The sequence below is a fragment of the Pediculus humanus genome, genomic scaffold (genome assembly GCF_000006295.1).
Source record: "Pediculus humanus corporis 1103172107542 genomic scaffold, whole genome shotgun sequence".
NCBI lineage: Eukaryota > Metazoa > Arthropoda > Insecta > Psocodea > Pediculidae > Pediculus > Pediculus humanus.
In genome coordinates, this window is record NW_002987157.1 from 419,909 (window position 1) to 438,525 (window position 18,617).

Sequence of the window (18,617 nt, forward strand, 5' to 3'; positions counted from 1 at the left end):
AATTCCATTAGCACCGAATATGTCGTAACAGAAGAAAAAGAAAAAAAAATTTTTTTTTACTCGACGCGCCATATTTAAAATTAAAAAAAAAAAAATTTTTTTGTTTGTCATACGAGATCATCATTATCCGAACGCGCCACGTAATTTTTTTTATTCTATATATAATTAAACGACATTAATGGTACGACATTTTGATTACGGTGAAAATGTCAAAAAAAAAAGACGTGTAAATAAAAATAAATCAAAATATTCCGAGTCGTGTAAATAACAATGCGTAACAAATCGACGGTTATTTTTTTTAAAATTTAATTTCACGCCATCATTTTACATTTATCCCTTAATTTCCCTCCCCCCGCCTCACGCCCTGGTGTGGGTAGGTCGAAGGGAAGGGAAGGGAAAACGAGAGTGGGGGGTGGGGCGAAAATTTGCCGTCGGTAAATAATTTTTTTTCTTTTTTTTTTTTTTTTCTGTCCTTTTAGTTCCGCCATTTTTTATTCGAGTCGAACTAATAATATATATATATTTTCCTTTTGTTTTATGGTTGATTTAAATTTCCTTATATATATTTTTGCACATATTAAAAAACAATTAAAACGAGAAAAATGTCAGCCATTTTGTTTTTTTTTTTATTGGGTCGCGTTTGACAAAAGGCAAAGAAAAAAAAGTGACCGTTGATAACCGTTATCGGTCAAAATACGTACGATACGATTGATAAAAAAGCTACCGTTTTTTTTTTACCGTCGAGAAAAAAACGTGGGTCTAGTAAATTTTTATTTATTTATTGTTTTTCTGATTCCACGGTCGATTTACTTTGTTGTTATTTTCATTTTGTAACGCTTTGAAGAAGAAGAAAGGAAAAAAAAAAAAAACAAAAATCGTGACATTTTTCTTTTTTTTTTTACCGTCTTTTACAAAAACGGTTTTCCCACGTGGGATTAGATAAATAGAATAGGATAGACATTTTGAATTATTTATTTATTTATTCTTTTGTTTTGTTTTTCACGTAGGATATTTAATGTTGAAAGAATCATCGTCTTTGAAAGACGAGATACAAGAGAAAAATATAATAAATAACATACCGCATCCTCCGGCATTACCAATGGGACCATTAGTCGATTCACAGGGATTGATATTACCCCGTAAGGTTTTCAATCCGTGCCTGGATTCGAAAGACCGTCAAGATTTGCACAAGGAATTGTTATTTAATAAAAGAATGTAAGTCATTTATTATTATTATTATTATTATTACTATTATTACTTCGTTACGGATTTTATTTAAATTGGATTTTGTAACGGCCACGTATATACGCGGGGTAGGAGCGGTAGGAGGTTAGACATATACGAGACGACGGGGAGAAAGTAATTGATTCCATAAATAAAAGTGAAATTTTTTTTATTTTTAAAACGTTTTTATACGCACCTGATGGCGATCGATCGATCCTTAATTCAATCAAGTCAATCAACGATATTAAACGACGTGCGTAAAACGATTTCGTATTTTTTTTAAAAAAAAATTTTTTATTATGTTTTCATCATCATTATCATCTCGTCAACATCATCAACATCATCATCATCATCATCAACATCACCGCCTTCTTCATTTTGTAAAAATAAAAATAAAAGCCCAGAAAATTTTATTTATTACGGTTAACCGCCGCCATTTTTAATTCCGGTAATGTTTTCGCTTTCGTTTTCCCGATTAATTTTTATTTTTTTAAATATTCTCGCCATTTTTCTGATTTCCCCAGCCCCCGCCCTAACCTCCGCCTTCCGCTTTCTCGATTTAAATTTTATTATTATTATTTATTTTTTTTTTTTTAAATATTTGTCGAATTATTTAATTTAAAAACGAATCGAAATAATAATAAATAAATATGAAAAAAAAAAAAATGGCGATAACGAACTTTTTGTATTACGTCACGCGAAACGTCACGCTATTCGTTCCTGTTACGTAACAACATGGCGGCGGCAAATGAGTTTTTATTTTGTATTTTTTAACCCAAATTTTTTTTATTTTGTGTGTTTGTTTGTTTTTTTTTTTAAACTTATTATCTTATTTGCTTTTACGTTTTATTATTATTATTATTATCATTGTTGTTGTTGTTGATTGTTGGCCTTATTGAAAATATTTGTTGATTTTTTTTTTTTTTACAAAAATGCCTGCGAGTCAACCTCAAATATGGATGGAAAAAAAATTAATAACAAATCGAAGGGAAAGTTATTATTATTATTATTATCACTTTTTAATTTTAAACGTCGCCAAAATCATAATAATATTAATAATAATAATATTAATAATGTTCAATCACGTAAATGTATCAGTTGTTGTTTAGAAAAAAAAATGGCGTCGGGATAATAAATTATTTTAGTAAAATTTTATTCGTTAGGAAAAAATTTTATTTATTATTTTACATAAATAATAAACCTCAGGGTAAAAACCCAAAACCGAATGGAAAGTTTTTTTTTTTTTTTAACGAACTAGAAAGTCATTATCAGAATTTTTTTTTTTTTTTTACGCGTTAACAACACTATTAATAATAATAATAATAATAATAATAATAATAATAATAATAATTGCTTTGAATAAAAGCTTCTGGAATTTTTTAGGTTTTTTATTTATCGTTTAAATGAAAAGGCGCGAACGGTCGTAGGAGTACGTTACGGGATTATGACGTCATTTGAACTACGTCATGATATTACAGATGAATCTTTTTCGTCTCTCTTTCTCTCTCATTTTCTGTTGCTTTTTCTCTGTTATTCTCTCTCTTTCTCTCTTTCTTATTACTTTTATCTATCTATCTCTCTCTCTCTCTTCCTTCTTTTCTGCTGCTCTTTCTTTGTCGTTCTTTATCAGTCTCTCTCTTTCTTTGTTGCTTTCTATTAGTCTCTCTCTCTCTCTCTCTCTCTCTCTCTCTTTCCCGCCCTTTCTAGAAGGATTAGAATTGTAAACCATTTCTGTTTGTCTCTCTCTCATTTTCTGTTGTTCTTTCTCTGTTATCCTCTCTCTCTCTCTCTCTCTCTCTCTCTCTCTTTTTGTTGCTTTCTATTTGTCTGCCTGTCTGTTTGCCTCTCTCCCTCCGTTTCCTTTCCAGAAAAATTAGAATTGTAAACCTTTTCTGTTTGTCTTTCTCTCTCTTTTTCTCTTTCTTTGCTGCTTTCTATGTCCGTTCGTCTGTCTCTCTCTCTCTTTATCGGAGGAGGATTAGAGTTTTAAACCTTGACCTCGTCAACGATCGAAATGCTTAGACTTTAGTTCATACTTTTGGAATCGAAGCAAAAAAAAAAAAAAACCTGTCACAACCGCATATGCATTACTGTCTTTTAGAAAAACGTATTATTTCATCATCATCATCATCATTATTGAAATGTTTTTTTTTTTTTTTTCTCTTTCCAGAGGTAAAAACGTATTAAATCAAAAATCCGAACTTCAGAGAGCTTTGGAAAAGCACAAGGATCATCAGACGAGAAAAGAAATGGAAAATGAAAAAAATCAAAATAAAAGCCTTTTGGAAAAAGTCATCGAAGAAAGAGCGAGAAGGATCGAAAGCGTGAGTTTTTTTAATTTTACTTACTACGTCACGTGACTTAGTGACGTGTCACATGACGTCATGACCACCGTTCATTTTCTCACTTGATCTCGCTCACGGACGTTACGTGCGTGCGTGCGTGCGTGCGTGCGATGCGGCATCCGATCCTTCCTTCACCAACCAACTTTTTATTTTAAAAAAAATGAATTTAACCTCTGACCTTTAACCCGCGAAAAAAACATATATTATTGATGGATTGCATAAGACTTTCTAATTTTTTCATTATTATTATTATTTTTTTTTTTTTTTTGTCAGATGGAGAAAAAGGAAGAAGCATCGAATCGACTTCCGGAATTCATGCAAGTTCATGCCAAACTAAAAAGTTACAACAAAGACAGTAAATAATATTAATAATAATAATAATAATAATATTAAAAAAACCGCAAACGATGATAATAATAATAATAATGATAAATACCAAAGGATTTTTAATAAAATAAAAAATAAAAATACGATATCGAGGAAGAAAAAAATTTTCTTTTTTTTTTTTGGAGGGGGGTGGAGGAAAGAAGTTCGTTATTTTTAGGATAGGGTCAAAGGTTAATGAAAAGGTTAGGGATGACGTCAGGTATGTTTTTTTTTTTTGAAGAAAGTTTTACGTTCGTAAACATTTTCTTAATTTTCTTTTTTTGTGGAACTATCAAAAAAATATTATTTGTAATTAATAATAATAATAATAATAATAGTACATATTTTCAGTCAGTACCGTATGCAGGAAACTTTTTTTTTTTTTTACAATTTCTTTTTTTCTTTGTAGTAAACGATGATGATAATAATGATAATCAGTATAAGGCCTAAATAAAAATGTGAAAATAAGACTTGTTTTTCGGAGCTTATTAATAATAATAATCATAATAATAATAATAATATTTGGTGACAAAACAAAACTTAACGGGTTTTATCGTTTTTTTAAAATAATTCTCCCGAATAATAATATTTTTTATACTCGGACATTTTAATAATAATAATAATAATGATAATATTTTATAAGTGTGTAATTTATTTCATTACGTATATATACATATTATTATTAATAATAATAATAATAATAATTATAATAATAATAATAATAATAATAATAATAATAATAATAATTATGAAATTGAAGTTTGCTTATTACGTTTCGAAATCTCATATTAAATATTAATTATCACTATTATTATTATTATTATTATTTATAAATAAATATTTATGAGATTTTAAATTTGATGATTCAAGCCACCGATGACAAAGTAATAATAATAATAATAATAATAATTATACTTTTGTTTTTTCTCAATCGCGTATTTTTTTTTTTTTATGTATTATTATTTGATTATTATTATTATTATTTTGTTTGTATGGTTTTTTATTTTTTACTTTCATTACGTGTTGATGACGCGAATAATAATAATAATAATAATAATAATGATTTTTAATAAATATTATTATTGTGATTACGTAATTGATCGAATTGTATTCGAATAATAATAATAATTATTATTATTATTATTTTAATTTTATCATTATCATAGGTGTATTGTTTTTATTTAATTTTTTTTTTTTGTATAGAAAATTGTATTAATATAATTTAATTAATTATAAATATATTTAAAGAAAAAAAACGATTTCGTTTTTATTATTTTCCTATTTTAATCGATACTCAACAATCGATTTAAAGTCGATAAGTCGAAGATAAATAAAAAAATAAACCGGATTTGATTTTCCCGCCTTTTTCTGAAAACAAAACAAATGGCGGTTATTTTTACTTTATTTTTTCATTTTCAAAGGTTGCCTTTCCGATATCATTTCATGGCGGAACATTAATCCGTTAGTATTACTATAATTATTACGGGTGATATTTTCTTTAGTTTTTTCTTATTTATTTATTTTTAAATTTAAATTATTAATTTTTCGAGTAATAATAAATTAAAATTTGTACGATGCGCAACGACGTTCGTTATTGATCTCTATGGTTTCGAAACAATTTTTTTAAATTCTTTTACTCTAAGGTGCCACTTGTTGCTTAACAGGTGATTAATTCAATCAAGTTTTTTTTTTTTTTTTTCTTTTTATTTTTAAATCAACGGATTAATTTTGAATAATAATATTTTATAGTCGTTATTAAAGTTATTAAAACGATAAAAAAGTTTATTTTCGTTTTATGATGTCGTTTAAGTACTATTTGTGAGCCAACACAACAAGTTGTTAAATCGGTAAAAGTTATTTTCAAGTGAAATGAAATTTTTGGAACGTTTAAATAAAAATGAATGAAAATACGGAAATAAGAAAGCTACCAGCTGCAGCCATTTATAAACTCGGACAAATTCTAGATACTGAAAATGCTTGGCAAAAAGTAATGGCTATGATTCCATCAGATCCAAACGATTTTAACTCTGTTGCTAAATATACACCTCAACACATAAAGTGATTTTCTTTTTTCTTATTATTTCTTTTGTTAAAAAAGGTAAATGTATTTTTTACATTACTTATTTTAAACACTTTTAGATTAATTCAAACAGCTGGAGAAAAACAAAATAAATCATGTACAGAAATTTTATTCGATGAATGGGGAACAAGTGGTGAAGTTAGACCAAATTTAAATACTCTATTACAAATTTTAATCAAGGCACAATTTTACAGAGCGGCAGAATTTGTAGCTGTTGAACTATTGAAAGGTGATTTATTTAATTTATATTATTTCAAACAATTTCGATTTGTGTTTTAGTTCATGTGTGACATGTTTTTGTATATTTTAAAGGTGAACCTCCGGAAAGGCCTCTCGTAGGACCTGCTGCTCCTGTCAAATTACCTTCTCTAACTCAAGACTTAGGTAAATCGAAATTGAATTTTTAAATGTTTATTTTTCTAAATATTATTTTTTAAATGAATTTTTAAAAAAATTATTTTCCAGACTCGAATTTCCAGTCAGGTGATGTAATACACATACCTTATTCAACTCTGGAACAAGTAACGAATAATTTTAACGAAACTCCATTGAAAAAATGTATTCATGGAGATGGAGTTGTACATTTTGTGAGTAAAATTCAACTGAGTTTTTACCTTCCTATGTAAAAGGTAATTGGAGATGGGTTTTCTGTATCTGCAAATAATAATAATAATAATAATAATAATAATAATAATAATAATAATAATGATTATTAAATTTTTAAATGTTTTTTGTCTGCTTCGAATTGACAACTCGAATTTTATGCATCATCTCGTGATGGAAATTTGGTTTTTTTTTTTTAAGACGGGTCACAAATTAGGAAGTGGAGCTTTTGGAACTGTTTATTTTGGAGAACTGGAAAATGGTAAACAAGTTGCTGTGAAAAAATTACACATGACAAATATCAATTTGAAAAATCAATTCGAAAATGAAATAAAAGTTTTGTCGGAGTAAGTCGATTCAATTTTTTTTCTTTCTCTGAATTACTTTTAATTGGGAAATTTTCTGCAGTGTTCGAATAATTTTCAGGTACAGACACGTGAATTTGGTACCCCTGATTGGATTTTCATGCGATACGGATGATAATTGTCTTATTTACGAATTTATGTCGAACGGTTCTCTCCTGGATAAATTACAAATAAAAATAGGATCCCCGAGTGTTTGTAATAGTTTGGATGCTAATAAAGTACTCAACGGTATGGTTTCAAATTGCGGAAGTCCTTCCGCCATATTGACGGACAAACCTCTCGGTTGGATGAAAAGAATCGAAATTGCATTAGATGTATGCGAAGGAATTAATTTTTTACACAATTCTAAAAAATTCCCTCTCATACATCGAGATATCAAGTCGGCAAATATTTTGCTGGATCATCGCTTAACCGGAAAAGTAAAAACAATTTTATTGCGACGTGGGGGTAGAAAAATAATAATAATAATAATTATATCGAAAATAATTTTTTTTCAGCTGGGAGATTTCGGACTCGTTAAAATCAAACCGAATTTAACAGAATCGAAAATGTTGACGAGCACGGTTTTCGGTACTTCTGCATACATGGCACCGGAAGCTTTCCGGGGTGACGTTTCCGTCAAAATGGACGTTTTCAGTTACGGCGTCGTTCTTTTAGAACTTTTAACGGGTTTACCACCCTACGATGAAAATCGAGAAGGCTGTGATTTAGTACGTTAACCAAATCCTCGTCGTCGAAACACGATTTTGTAATTTCATATTAAAAAAAATTTTTTTTTTTTTTTCCAGGTGACTTACGTCGAAGATGCTGTCGACGATTCCATCGAATTCCTTTTGGATAAAAAAGCTGGATTTTGGAATTCCGAAATCGCGCAGAAAATATTTACACTATCTCAATCATGTTTGGAAGAAAAAAAAACGAGACCTTTGATTAAAAACGTTTTGGAAACTTTAAAATTTATTTATAACGACTCTTTCGAATCCGAAGATTCTTCCACGGCTTGACTGAAGGTTGAACGTTATCGCAATGGCGGCGAACTGTGATTACGTCACGTAATAATACAAAAAAGTGAATAAAATGTAATAAAAATAAATGTCACGATGATGTACATATTATTACAAATAAATAACTTATTTTATTTTTCAGTCTTTAAAAATTATATACACGATTAGAGAGAAAGAGAAAGATGGAAAATTAATTTTCCGCCATATTGATTTCTATTAATATCAATCCGAACTGATGGAAAAATTCAATGAAATACCGTAAAGGAACGCAATCGAACACATTGAATATTCCGCATATATTTGTCGTCATTCTTATGACGTCACCGTCATCCGACGTGTTGACAATTAAATTGGGCAAAGCTTCCGTCGACAAATGTGGGAAAAATATTTTATCAATTTTATACGTGTAATTCATTTTATAATATTCGTGACTCGTTTTGAATTCGTTGTAAAGACTCGTCGGAAAAGCGTAGAAAACTCTGTAATTTTTCCGTAATTTTTTCCTTTTCTCTTCTCCGTATTTCAAAACGTTTATCAATTTGACGTTTATGTTTTCGAAATTTTCCGAAGATCCCAATTCGTGTGTCGCAAAATTTGGATTTTTATATTTCGGATGACGTTTGACGGAAAACAAATGTTGCGGTATCGTGTACACGTGACTCGTTATCAAATGATACGTCGTGTATTTTGGCTTTTCCGCAATTTTCCAACCGAAATCCTTGGACAATCCGTAGATTCCACCCTGGTGAAAAAATCCGAAAAAAATGACGAGCCCCACATTTATCACGTACCATAAATTCATAACGAATTCTCTTTTTCTCTTCGTCATTTTCTTTTCTTTTTCTTCTTTCGAATCCGTTTCCGGTGGTGGTGGTACGTCCGTAAAAACGGGTCCCCCATCGTCGTCGTGGGAATAATAATCCGAACGTGGTTTTGCATCTCTCGTAGTTTCCGCGACGGTTTTCTGTCTCAAATTAACCAAATACCTTCCGTTAATGTTGTACCTGTTGTCGATGTTTTCCGTGAGTTTTTCAAAATATTCAATGAATTTCAACGGATATTGGAAAACTCCGAAATTTTTCCTTTTCGGATAAAGTTTTCTAAAAGGAACGATCAATTCGCAATGCTCTTGAAAATCTTTTATCAAGTGGGAATAGAGGAAAACCAACGGGAGAAGTATCGGAATTATGAATCTTGGTTCCTGATGTGAAAAAATGGAAAGTCCCAAAACCGGAAGTAGGAAAGAAAGCGTCATCATTCCAGTTATGCTTTGAGATTTTGGCATGAGAGTCCAATTGGACAAACCGCTTCTGAAAAACAAAAAACAAAAAGAAAAAGAGAAATATTGGAATGACAAAAAAAAAGAAGAAATTTAAAGGAAAATTTACCTGTACAAAAGTTTAACAACGACGATCAAACCGGAAATGCCTAAAACGTTAAATAATAATGGTATGTTAATTAAAAAATGTAAAAATCTCGAATGAGTTCCATGTTTTGATAAATTATTCGAATCCATATTGTATTTGATAAAATTCAATGGCGTTACGACAAAATTTTCAGGGCCGACGTTGAAATGAAAAATTTCAGACAAACTTATGTAACCATAATAAACGGAATCGAAATAAATGAAAGACAAAATGAATGGAATGGAATAAAAAATGAAAATGAAAATTCTTATATGGAAATCGATCAAATATGTCGATTTTGAATTTAAACCTCTTTGAAACCAATAAAACAATGGAGTCAATGCATATAATATAAATGTTGGACGATTAAATGTTCCAGCAACTGTTATAAATGATATATATATGGATTTGTTCAACGAATGTTTGGGTAATATTTTCATCAATTTTCTCACTTTGACTTTATCAGATATTGTTTCAGCTTGTTCATATTTATCTTTTAAAAAATCATTTTGATAATTTATCTAAAAAAAAAAAAAAAAAAAAAAAAAAGAAAACAATATGAAAGTCGATTTTGTAAAAAAATAAGATGGAGTGAAATTTGTTCTAGTTAATAAAATTTGTTAACTTACCTTTTCAGATTCCGATATACAAGATGATACTAAATAGAGTAAAATATTAAAACAAGTGACTTCAATTGTATTTGTAAATGTTCTCGTCATGAAAACGAGGGACACAAAAGAACTGGAAAATATGGTGAGTCTCTCTTTATAATTTTGACAATACTGATAGCAAATTTTAAAAAGGCAAACGTCTGATACGAATGAAATGATGCACATTGACAGTCTTGGTACGATTAATAACGTGTAAGAATTTATTAGGTTTGAATTTAAATAATATTCCATTAATCCGGATAATTTTTTTAATAACGAGAAAGGGATTTGCATTGTGACGTATGAAAGGGCAACGTTTCTTATAGGAAACGTTACGTTGAATTCCCACGGGAGTGAGACTTCAAAGTCAAAAACGTTACCTGAAAAAAATATAAAAATGTCATTTGTTAATGAATAGAGGGGAGTTTTTTATATGGGGGGCAAATTAACTCACCGGCAAAAACTTCGACGGTTTGAAAAAATTCATCGGGATGAATGTAACCGGTTTGCGGTAATAATGTTAATATTATTCTTAACATGACCCAATACCAATAATTTCCCAATTCTAAATCGATGACATATTTTATTGTGTTTTTGCAACGATAATAAAACTGAATCGGAAGTCGTTTTAAATGAATCGTCGTAGGATAAAAATCCATCGTGACAATCGAACATTTTAATTTTTATTTACGACGGGAAAAAATAATAATAATAAGTTAAGTACAATATCAATTAATGCAGTTCAAAAAAAAAAAAAAAAAAACATTTTTATTTATTTTCTACGTTCCGCCATTTTGATTTAAGTAATCATATACGGGTCAGTAGATTTTTGCCGCTTGTTTGACGTCATTGACGGTTTTACGCGGTAAACAAAACAATAAACGTCTTCTGCTGTATATTGCATTGTTTGCACGAGAACGATTCCTTATTAAGCACAAATTAACTTTTTTCTTTTTCTTTTTACGGGATTGGATAATAATAATACGAAAAAGGTTAAAAAAATCAATAAAATAAACATTATTAATAAAAAATAATAATTATAATAATAATAATAATAATAATAATAAAATAGTTAATAATATTTTTAGTAAGACCACAATAAGAAAAAAAAATTAAATACAAATTTAATTTCAGTCTAACATTTGTTTTTCATACGCGCTCACACACACCCACGCACGCACACGCACACACACAAGTTCACATATTTATCTTATACGCTTAAAACTAAATAAGTCAATCAATCAATCATTCATTCATTCATTCATTCATTCCCTAAACGCTTTGATTAATGTTAACAAATTGCAATTTTATTTTTTTCATTCACGCACACACACACGCGAAAACATTCACGGGGCATGTTAAAAAGAAGTGGGGCCGGGCCGGAGCGGGGGGAGGGGGGGAGAGTACATAAAACCACCTTGAAAAAAAATTTTCTTTTTAAAACTAAAACCGTCATTATTAATTAATTTGTTAATAATTATTATTATTCATAATATCCTCCTCCTCTCCTCTCCTCTCCTCTCTTCCCTTTCCTCTCCTGTCTCAGCATCCCATTCGCGTCCCCTTAATAAATTTTCCTTAACGAATAATTAATAAATGCAGGCGCTAATAATTATTATTATTATTAATAATTTTTTTTTCTCGTCTTTTTGTTTCGCATTTCCGGTCGTTCGATTAACGATATATTTATTTTCGATATTATTCGATTATTATGGCAATTTATCGATAGATAAAAATTTTATTTTCCACCGTAATTCGATCCGTAATTGCTTGATGGTCCACGATGTCGATCTCTGTTGTGTTGAGGATGATTCGGTGAATACCTTAAAACAATGTTTGAAATGTTTACCGAGAGAATAAAAGAAAAAGTTTGTTTGTTTGTTCGTTTGTTCGTTTGTTTGTTTGTTTGTCGTATTGAGTATACTCACCTGCTATCAGGTCTGTTGTGCACGACGGCATAATGATCGCTATTCGTCGATATGCTTCTCGTTGAATTCATTGTCGAACCACCCGACGTGTAACCCATGTTTGGTTTTCCATTCAACGAATACCTGAAAAGCGAGAGGGGTTAAGGTATGGGTGTGACGTTAGAGTAGGCGATAAAAAAAAGGAAAACAATTAAAATGTGACATACCTCGAACCGTATTGAGATCCGTGCCAACTTCTATAAGGATCGTAATCTTCAATTATGCTCGGTTCTTTTTCAATAACTTCCGTTCTCGCGCATGCGCACGTCATTGCAGAACAAAGGAATATGTTTATCAAAAGCATTATTAAAAACATCAAACCGAAAGCTATGCACAGGTACAGGAGCCATGGTGGGTAACCGGAATTTTCGCATATTCCTTCCACGTCTGAAAAACGGAAAATTTTGACGAATGAAATTTTTCCCCTCTCCCCCCCTTTCTCGTTTCGACCGGAAACGGGAAAATGATAAAACTTACACGGACTGGCACCGGGTTCCAAAACGAAAACGCTCGTGCTCGCCATTAGTGTACCTTCTTCGTCTGGATCTGGAATTGTTTCTTTACTTCCAAAATTTCTTCCCTCCAGTGTGTTTAACGTTTCTATATTGTCGTCGCAAACGGGTTCAGGACACGAACCTACAAAAACCCAAACAAATTAACGATTTTATCTCTCTCTCTCTCTCTTTCTCCCTCTGACTCTCTCTTTCTCTCTTTCTTTCTCCCTCTGACTCTCTCTTCCTCCCTTTTGACACTCTCTTTCTCTCTCTCTCTCTCTCTCACCTTTGCAAACGGCAATGTCGCATTGAAAATTAGTCTGAGAACTTTCTGGAAATCTAAACATGGAATATAAAATTGCATCTGCGGCGTTCGCGTTGTAATCCCATCTGAAAGGCGTTATAACCATCGTATCGTATGGACACCTGAAACACATAATTTCCACAGATATATCAAATAATAATAATAATAATAATTCGAAAGGTTATCGATTGCTTCTTTGAGAACGGTATCGAATAATATAATAATGATAATGATAATAATTAAAATTTACAAAAGGAAGGTTTTTTTTTTTTTTATTTTGTTATCTTCACTTTTCAACTTTGACCTTTTAGTTCATTAAAAGAGTTCAAAGGAATAAAAAAAAAAGGAAGAGGAAGAAGAAGAAGAAGAGAGGTGTGTAAGGATAATTCCTCCTTTCTTCCCCCTTCTCTCTCTCTCTCTCTCTTTTTCTTTCTACTTTATTTCGCATTGTAATTTAATCTTTTTTTTCTCTTTTTTTTTGTTTAACGTGAAAGTGAAAAGGGTGGTGAGGGAGGGGGGGTGGTTGTGAGGGCGGTGGCGGTGGCGGTGTCGAAAACTTTAAATAAATTAAATTTTTTTTTTTTATCTTTTCGTAAAGAAGCAGACGATGTTTTTTTGTTTTGTTTTGTTTTTAAAAATTAATTAAATCTCACCCTTTTTCGTCGATCAATGGCACGCTGTTGTTTCTTTTATTAAATGCGAAACACGATTTTACTCTTATTCCGTATGAACCTGGAAAAAAAGAAAAAAAAATTTCATTTCATTCATGGAAAATTTTGGAATTTTTGGGTGTGGAACTTCTCACTCCTCCCCTTTCCTCCTCCTCCCCTCCTGCCCCCTCACTCCTCTCCACACATTTTCATCCTACGTCTTTTTTTTTTTTTCGTTTCTTCTTCTTCTTGGATTTAAGACAACAAACCTGTCCATGTCTCCTCTTTGTATTTACATCACGTGGGAAATGACGAAGGACGAAGGACGAAATCAAACATTTAATTACTATCAATAATAATGATAATAATGATGATGATGATGACGTTACGTATCGTTTTGACCTTTTTTCAACTTTCTTCTTCTATTATTATTAATTCGGTTATTATTATTATTATAAAAAAAGGAAAAATTACCGTCGGGCCTGGAAATATCCGCTCTTAATATATATTCGTGTCCATATAAAACTTCGTTAACTTTGACCTTTCGATTTTTATCAACGAGTTTTAGGGAAACAAGGGACGTTTCGTTTCTTGTATTTTTAAATCCAGCTTTACCACAAGTTATGACGTAAAATTTATCTTCTGCTAATTCTAACGTTCTATGTAATCGAACGGCTATAGGTACGGATTGTTCGTCTGTTCTCTGAAAAAATAAATAAATTAAATTTAATTTAAAAAAATGTGTTAAGGTGAAAATAATAATGTAAGAAGTAAGATGGTGGGCGAGAGAGCGAGCGTGTGTGTTTGTGTGTGCGCGGTTAATAAGAAAAGTTGTTTAACGTATGTTTCGATTACGACGGCGATAATCTTTTTACAAAAAAAAAAAAAAACAAAACACATTTTTCCCCGGTTGCCGTAGTCGTAGTCGTCGTAGTCGTCGTTTACCATTTTCGTCTCGTTTTAAAAACCTTGATTTGGTTTTGTCGTGGAATTAGATTAAATAAAATTATAAAGAATCGTGTAACGAGAAAACGTATCTTATCCAAACAAAAAAAATAAAATACGTATCTTTATCCTTTTTTTTTTTTTTTTATGAAAAAATTCAAGTTGAAAATGTATTTAATACGTGAGGTACTTTAAAAAACACGTCACATATGTTTTTTTTTTTTTTACGCGACCTCAAACTTCGCGAGGTCAAATCAAAATCGCGAGGTCAAAATTCCAGTAAAAAAAAAAAAAAATTTTGTATTTTATTATAATTCCATCGCGAATTTTGCTTTTTTTTTTTTTACCTCCGTCGAACCGTTTTTTTTTTTTTTAAAATTTTCTAAAATGAAATTACAAAATATCATTAACACGTAGTAATAATAATAATGATAATAATAATGATAATAATAATAATGATAATGATAATAATAATAATGATAATGATAATAAACGTCCTTGATGTTCCATTAATATTTTTTCCGGTCTGTTGCCTTTTTTAATATTCAATTTAAAAAAATTCTCGAAAAACGAGGAAGAAAAAATTTCATAGAGTAAAAAAATGAAAAAAAAGTAAATAAAGTAAATAAACGTCGGTTGAATTCTTTTCCCCTCCCCTTTTCCCCCCTTCTCTCCCCTTCTAATACCAAATGATAATAATAATACCATTGCTCAAATTCAAAATTCAAGGTAATCAATAATAATAATAATAATCACGTCGATTTTTTTAAATTTTTCATTTTTCATTTATTTATTTACTTCTCATCGTCTGCTTTTTTTTTTTTTTTTAAAAAATTAAAAATGGCGCCGAAATTTTTTTTTGCTTTTCTTACTAATGCATCTTCCCCCGCCCCCGCTCTCGCTCTAACGTTTAGTTTATTTACTCATCACTCGAATGACATTAAAATAAAAACGCCACGAACGGTCTTGAATTTTTCCGAAAAACCGGAAAAAATAAACCGGAACTTCCGGCGGTTGTTGATTTTTAATTTTTACAATGAAATGAATTTTCATTTAGAAAAAAAAAAAAAAATTTAAACGTTTTTTTTTTTTTTATAAAAAAATATTCATTTCAAAACCTTGAACTTGGTATTGAGAAATTCATTATTATCATTATCATCATTATCATTATTATTATAACCCGATCGTGTTACGCGTTTCTATTTTCATTTTTCAAGTTTAACTATTATTGTTATTATTATTATTATAATCGTATTAATATTATATAACGTGAAATGTCGTGGGAGTAGTAACTATTGTATGAACGTTATTAAAATGGATACGATATGAAAATAATTTTTAAAGGCCGAACGACAAACAAAAAAAAAATACCTGGAGAAAAAAAAAAAACATGGCCGACCGATTACTAAAAAAGTAAAAAAAAAAAAAAAAAAATAAGGACACGTTAAAAAAAAAAAAAAAAAAAAAAGTTGTACTATTAATTAAATAAATCCCACGCGGCGACATTTTTTTTGTCGAACTTTTGTTGTCCACCCCTCCTCCCCCCACTCTGTTTAATTATTATTATTATTATTATTATTAAACTCACGTTGTTAATTAAAACTCCACAGTGATCTGGAGTTCCTGGAGGTGCGAGAAGATTTATTCCCAAAATAGTTAAATGAGTTCCATTACCGTTGGACATGCAGCCTGGAGTTCGATAATCTCTCGCGTGTATCGTACCTGGAAAATAAGAAAATTTTTTTTTTTTTTATTTACACGGCTTTTAAAAAATTAATCTCGTTCCACGTTAAAAAAAAAAAAAAAAAAAAAAAAAAAAAATTTCAGGTTTTCGTTTAAGATTTTAAATCGATTGAAACAACCGATTTGAAATTTTTTCTTCTTCCACGTCTCTTCTTCCGTCGCTTTTAACAAATAAAATTTAATTCGTTTGTTAAATATTTCATAATTTCTATCATTACCGCAAATCGAACGTGTAATACTCATTAACAACCCAAACGTAATTTTTTATACAAACAAACAAACGAACAAACGACAAACGTATTACGTAATTTTTAAAACATTTTTTTTTTTTGGCGCGAACGGTTGAGAATTCTCCGATATAATAATCATTTGGGATGAAATTTTTTTTTTATTTTGTTTGTTGGGTCGATGCGTTTGTCTCATCGCGTTTGTCTCGTCACGTTCTCGCGCGATGACCAAAACAAACACAAACAATTTTTTTTTTTTTTTTTTTTATCAATTTACACACGAGTTGAAAAAACGTAATCCCTCTCGAGCTTAGAGAAAAACAAAAAAAAAAAATCCCAAAACACAAACAAACAAACAAAACAAAAAGAAGTATTAGAGAGGAGGATTACGGGATTATTGATAATAATGATAATAAAGGATCAAATCATCCGTTTGATGATGATGATGATGATGATAATTACACAGGGGAAAAAAAAAAAAGAAAAAAAATTCACTCACCGAAAAATGATTGATTCGTTGATACTTTAATGGTCATGTAACCGCCTTTACACGTGGCAGTAACAGTCGGTGTAAAATCTTGTTCTACGAAACCGTGGCATCGTATCTGAAAACACAAAAAAATTATTTATTATTATTATTATTATTATTATTATTATTATTATTATTATTATTATTATTATTATTATTATTATTATTATTAAATTTTTATTAAACGTGTGAAAATTAAATAATGATAAAAAAAAAAAAAGAAAACGAATGACTTTGAAAACGAGTCACGTGATTATCATAATATACCGTTTAAATATTAAATTGCAATTTTATTAAAATTAATTAATAATTTAAAAGGAAAAGAAACGAAAAGGGGGAAGGTGGGAGGGGGGAAACTTTCACGAATAAATTATACCCGCATCATTATTATTATTATCATTCGCGTATTTTTTTTTTTTACGTTAGATTTCCAAAAAAAAAAAATTAATAAAAAATTTGAGGCGCACGATAGAAAAGTAAGGATGAAATTCATTCGTCTAATGACACGACAATGAATAATCATAATGATTTTTCTTTGAAAAGTTTATGTTGGAAAAAAGATGTGTTCTGTGTCTTGTCTGTCCAAGAAACGAAACAACAACAAAAAAAATAAATTTTTTTTTTTTTAAAGTTGGCCACACTTGTTCCGTGCCTATATATAGAAAATATCGAGCGAAACGAATTACAAGAAACGAGTTTTTTTTTTTTTTTACTTTAACTTTAATTTATTTTCTTTTGTAAAAAAAAAAAAAAAAAAAAAACGTAATAATAAATCAAGCTTCTCCTCCATTTTGTTTTTGATATAATTTCAAGCAGAAGACATTTTATTATTACGGTTTTTGTTAATGAGAAAAATCAAGGACTACGTTTTATAAATATAAAAAAAAACCATTAGAAGGAAATATTTCCACCTTCGCACTTGAACGATCACAAACACGCACGCACGCACGCACGCACCCATTTAAACATTTAAATGATGACGTCACTTTAATCAGGTGAAAATTTTGCCACATACGATTCGCGAGAGTGATAACGAAAGTAATAAAGGGAGGAGAGGGAAAGGGGAACAGAGAGAGGGAGGAAGGTCAAAATAGGAAGGTGGATGGGAAGGGGAGGAGGGATAAAAAACCGTTGCTTTTAAACCCCCGTTAGAATCCCTCCCCTTACTTTTCCCCCTAAAAAAAAAAGTAATAAAATTTTCCTTTTTTTTTTTTTTTTTTTTATATCCATCAATGATAATAATAACGACATGCGTCGAATAAATTTTGACGTCATAAACTCTGTCATCAATTTTACTTTACTTCCCCCTTGATGATGACGAGAGCAATCGAAAAAATAAAAATTTTTGTTCCCAACATTGGAAAATTAAATAATAATAATAATGATAATAATAATGATAGTAAAAGTGTTTATTCAAAATGGCGAATAAAAAATCGTTAACGTTAATTAATTATTTTTTTTTTTTTTCTAAAGTGAAAGTTTTGTTATTATCATCATCATCATCATTATTATTATTATCATTACTATTACTATTATTATTATTATTATTATTATTATTATTATTATTGTTATTATTATTGTTATTATTATTATTATTATTATTTAATTGAATTCAAATTAAATTCCGCGCGCCGTGAAAAAAATAGAAAGAAAGAAAAAAATGTTTTTTTTTTCTTCCATATTTGACATTTCATAGAGTAATAAGTAAATTTTAA

The 18,617-nt window shown here is 29.7% G+C and overlaps 4 protein-coding genes across 4 annotated transcripts; 2 read left to right on the forward strand and 2 right to left on the reverse strand.

The window, feature by feature from the left end:
- Positions 1 to 1,015: 1,015 nt before the first annotated feature.
- Phum_PHUM194360 (protein FAM107B, putative) lies at positions 1,016 to 3,584 on the forward strand (the record flags this gene model as incomplete). Its single annotated transcript, XM_002425321.1, has 2 exons — positions 1,016 to 1,215; positions 3,395 to 3,584. 2 exons carry the CDS (start codon positions 1,016 to 1,018, stop codon positions 3,582 to 3,584), a joined length of 390 nt encoding a protein of 129 aa, XP_002425366.1.
- A 2,248-nt stretch (positions 3,585 to 5,832) lies between these two features.
- Positions 5,833 to 7,987, forward strand: Phum_PHUM194370 (serine-threonine protein kinase, plant-type, putative; the record flags this gene model as incomplete). Its single annotated transcript, XM_002425322.1, has 8 exons — positions 5,833 to 5,993; positions 6,075 to 6,244; positions 6,328 to 6,399; positions 6,481 to 6,602; positions 6,820 to 6,965; positions 7,045 to 7,402; positions 7,481 to 7,693; positions 7,772 to 7,987. The coding sequence occupies 8 exons, from the start codon at positions 5,833 to 5,835 to the stop codon at positions 7,985 to 7,987; spliced, it is 1,458 nt and encodes a 485-aa protein (XP_002425367.1).
- A 190-nt stretch (positions 7,988 to 8,177) lies between these two features.
- Positions 8,178 to 10,702, reverse strand: Phum_PHUM194380 (GPI mannosyltransferase, putative; the record flags this gene model as incomplete). The annotated part of the gene is made up of 4 exons (XM_002425323.1): positions 8,178 to 9,297; positions 9,376 to 9,914; positions 10,023 to 10,423; positions 10,498 to 10,702. The coding sequence occupies 4 exons, from the start codon at positions 10,700 to 10,702 to the stop codon at positions 8,178 to 8,180; spliced, it is 2,265 nt and encodes a 754-aa protein (XP_002425368.1).
- A 1,079-nt stretch (positions 10,703 to 11,781) lies between these two features.
- On the reverse strand, positions 11,782 to 17,284 carry Phum_PHUM194390 (uncharacterized protein; the record flags this gene model as incomplete). Its single annotated transcript, XM_002425324.1, has 10 exons — positions 11,782 to 11,866; positions 11,972 to 12,094; positions 12,178 to 12,397; positions 12,488 to 12,646; positions 12,791 to 12,930; positions 13,462 to 13,540; positions 13,933 to 14,161; positions 15,992 to 16,125; positions 16,873 to 16,978; positions 17,279 to 17,284. The coding sequence occupies 10 exons, from the start codon at positions 17,282 to 17,284 to the stop codon at positions 11,782 to 11,784; spliced, it is 1,281 nt and encodes a 426-aa protein (XP_002425369.1).
- Between the last annotated feature and the right edge of the window lie 1,333 nt (positions 17,285 to 18,617).